Raw genomic sequence first — 2,024 nt, 5'->3', positions numbered from 1 at the left:
AGTAGCAAAACATGAACTTGGACTTGAGTAATTCCTCCCCTTGTCTACATTACATGCCTGGGCTTCATAACACTTTCACTTTCCAGGCCACTGCTTCCAGATACCAGTTAGCAATCTTTTGCTTAGAAATGGCCATTCAAGCAGACCATTTTCTGTTTTGACTTCCCTAGAAGAAAACTCATAGCCTTTTTTGTTTCCCCATGAATAAATTGCTTTTTTTGCTAAAACTCAATTCTCCAGAAAGAAAACTTTTAAGATTTTCGACTGTAACCACAGGCAGAGTTAAAACTTGAGGTATGGTCAGTATTGGCCGGTTCATGTTTCGCTACTGTTACTTTTTCCAAGAACTCTGTTTTCTGCAAGGCAGCTTTGCTTCACAGGGCAGCAAGGAGTAACACAAGAAGTGTCCAAGGCTGGACCTTTAAAAAATACTGGGGACATTTGTGTGTTTAAATGAAGCTGTACATCATGCAAATCAACAGAGATAGCAGGGAAATCCTATTACTGCAGCGTGCCATTTTTCCACTGGACCCTAGGTTGTGTCGTGTTTGCTTCACAAAGCAAAAAATCACCAACCAAACAACAAGCACAAAGGTTAAGGCAAAAGCCACTTCCCCTCCTTGCCCAGTGCTTAAGGAAATGAGACAACAGAGACCAGGGCCACATACATCACACGAACTAATCAGCGAGCCTCAGAGTTGCACAGCAAAGACCTGAAGCAGAGGCAGCGGCTCAGTTCCTCCAAGACAGACAGAATAAAAGATCTTCCTGGAGAGAAAATCTGCTGAAAGCAGTATCGCTCCTGTCTGCGGAGAGAAGCAGAGAAATGAGGATTTTCCTTATCCTGTCGTGGATGGCTTTTGCAGGTAAGACCAAAATGTGCCCTGCGTGGACCAAGAGAAACCCAGTTGGTGTTGCCTTTCCTCTGGGCAAAGCCGGCCTTAGGGCAAATGGTGAACTTGTATTTTGGTGACTGCCGCCCAGGTCAGGAGGGAGGCTCCAAACTGGTGGTTCAGGGCATTTTGCCCACTTGCTTTAGACACCTGCTTTCTTCCTATGGTGGCAGCCAAGTGGTTTGTCCACAACAAAATTTTTGCAGACAGCATGGGTGGGTGAGAGACATTACTGCAGGTCAGTGCTTTACCCTGGTAGGTCCCCACACACTGCTGGATCCAGGAGGGGAGGATGGGAGAGTCCCGGGATCCCTCTCTCTCACTCTGTGTTTTCTTGCACAGCTTTTTTGGCGATGCCTAGCAGGGTTACAGGGGCCTCCAGCACCTGGTGTTCTGCAAACACATTTCTTCAGCAGGGCTGCCTGAAAGCCAGGCACCAGCTGGGCGTAACCAGGGGAAAGGACATTTTCTCCCTGCAGAAAAGAGGCTGGTCCCTGGGTCAGGAATGGGAAGGGGAAGGAAAAAGTCCACTGGAGGTTGTCTTTGCCCTGGAGCTGGCTGTAACCAGGATCCATTGCACCCTCTTTCCCTGCACACACTGAGAGGGGAAAATTATTTGAGGAGTTTTGCCCCCTCCTGCAGAGGTTGCATTGCCCTTTTGGGGATGCTGTGGCTCAGGGAGCCTGGGCAGGAGACCCCAGACCTCTCCACATCTCCTGCTCCTCTGGACTCGCACGTCAAGGGCTCCGGTGATGCTTCTGCTACCAGGGGTTGCAGGATTGTGTACTTGCTCTGGTTGAAAATGACTCCTTGTAGCTCTGTGTCCTCCAGGTTGCATGGCAGTGACAGGCCCCCAGACGGTGACGGGCCCTGAAGGTGGGTCGGTGTCCGTGACATGCAGGTACAACAAGGGCTATGAGAAGTATGGGAAGTTCTGGTGTAGGGAAGGATATTCTCTCCGCTGTCTCAATGGGGAGCACATCCTGGAGACCAACGGGTTGGAGGCCAAGGTGCGAAATGGCCACTTCTCCCTCCAGGACAACCACAGCCTGAGTGCGTTCACGGTTACCATGGAGCACCTGAGCAAGACGGATGCTGGCACCTACCACTGCGGGGTGCTGAGGACTGCAC

General features: G+C 50.4%; 1 protein-coding gene across 1 annotated transcript; it reads left to right on the top strand.

Moving 5' to 3' along the window:
• Positions 1-576: 576 nt before the first annotated feature.
• LOC109296016 (CMRF35-like molecule 2) lies at positions 577-2,020 on the top strand (the record flags this gene model as incomplete). The annotated part of the gene is made up of 2 exons (XM_019515220.1): positions 577-866; positions 1,725-2,020. Coding segments are annotated over exons 1-2 (336 nt in total), but the record flags the coding sequence as incomplete, so codon positions are not given.
• Between the last annotated feature and the right edge of the window lie 4 nt (positions 2,021-2,024).

Source organism: Gavialis gangeticus, unplaced genomic scaffold (assembly GCF_001723915.1).
Source record: "Gavialis gangeticus isolate Ggan-Ray unplaced genomic scaffold, GavGan_comp1, whole genome shotgun sequence".
In the NCBI taxonomy this organism is placed as follows: domain Eukaryota; kingdom Metazoa; phylum Chordata; order Crocodylia; family Gavialidae; genus Gavialis; species Gavialis gangeticus.
This window is presented reverse-complemented; position numbering and strand designations above follow the sequence as displayed.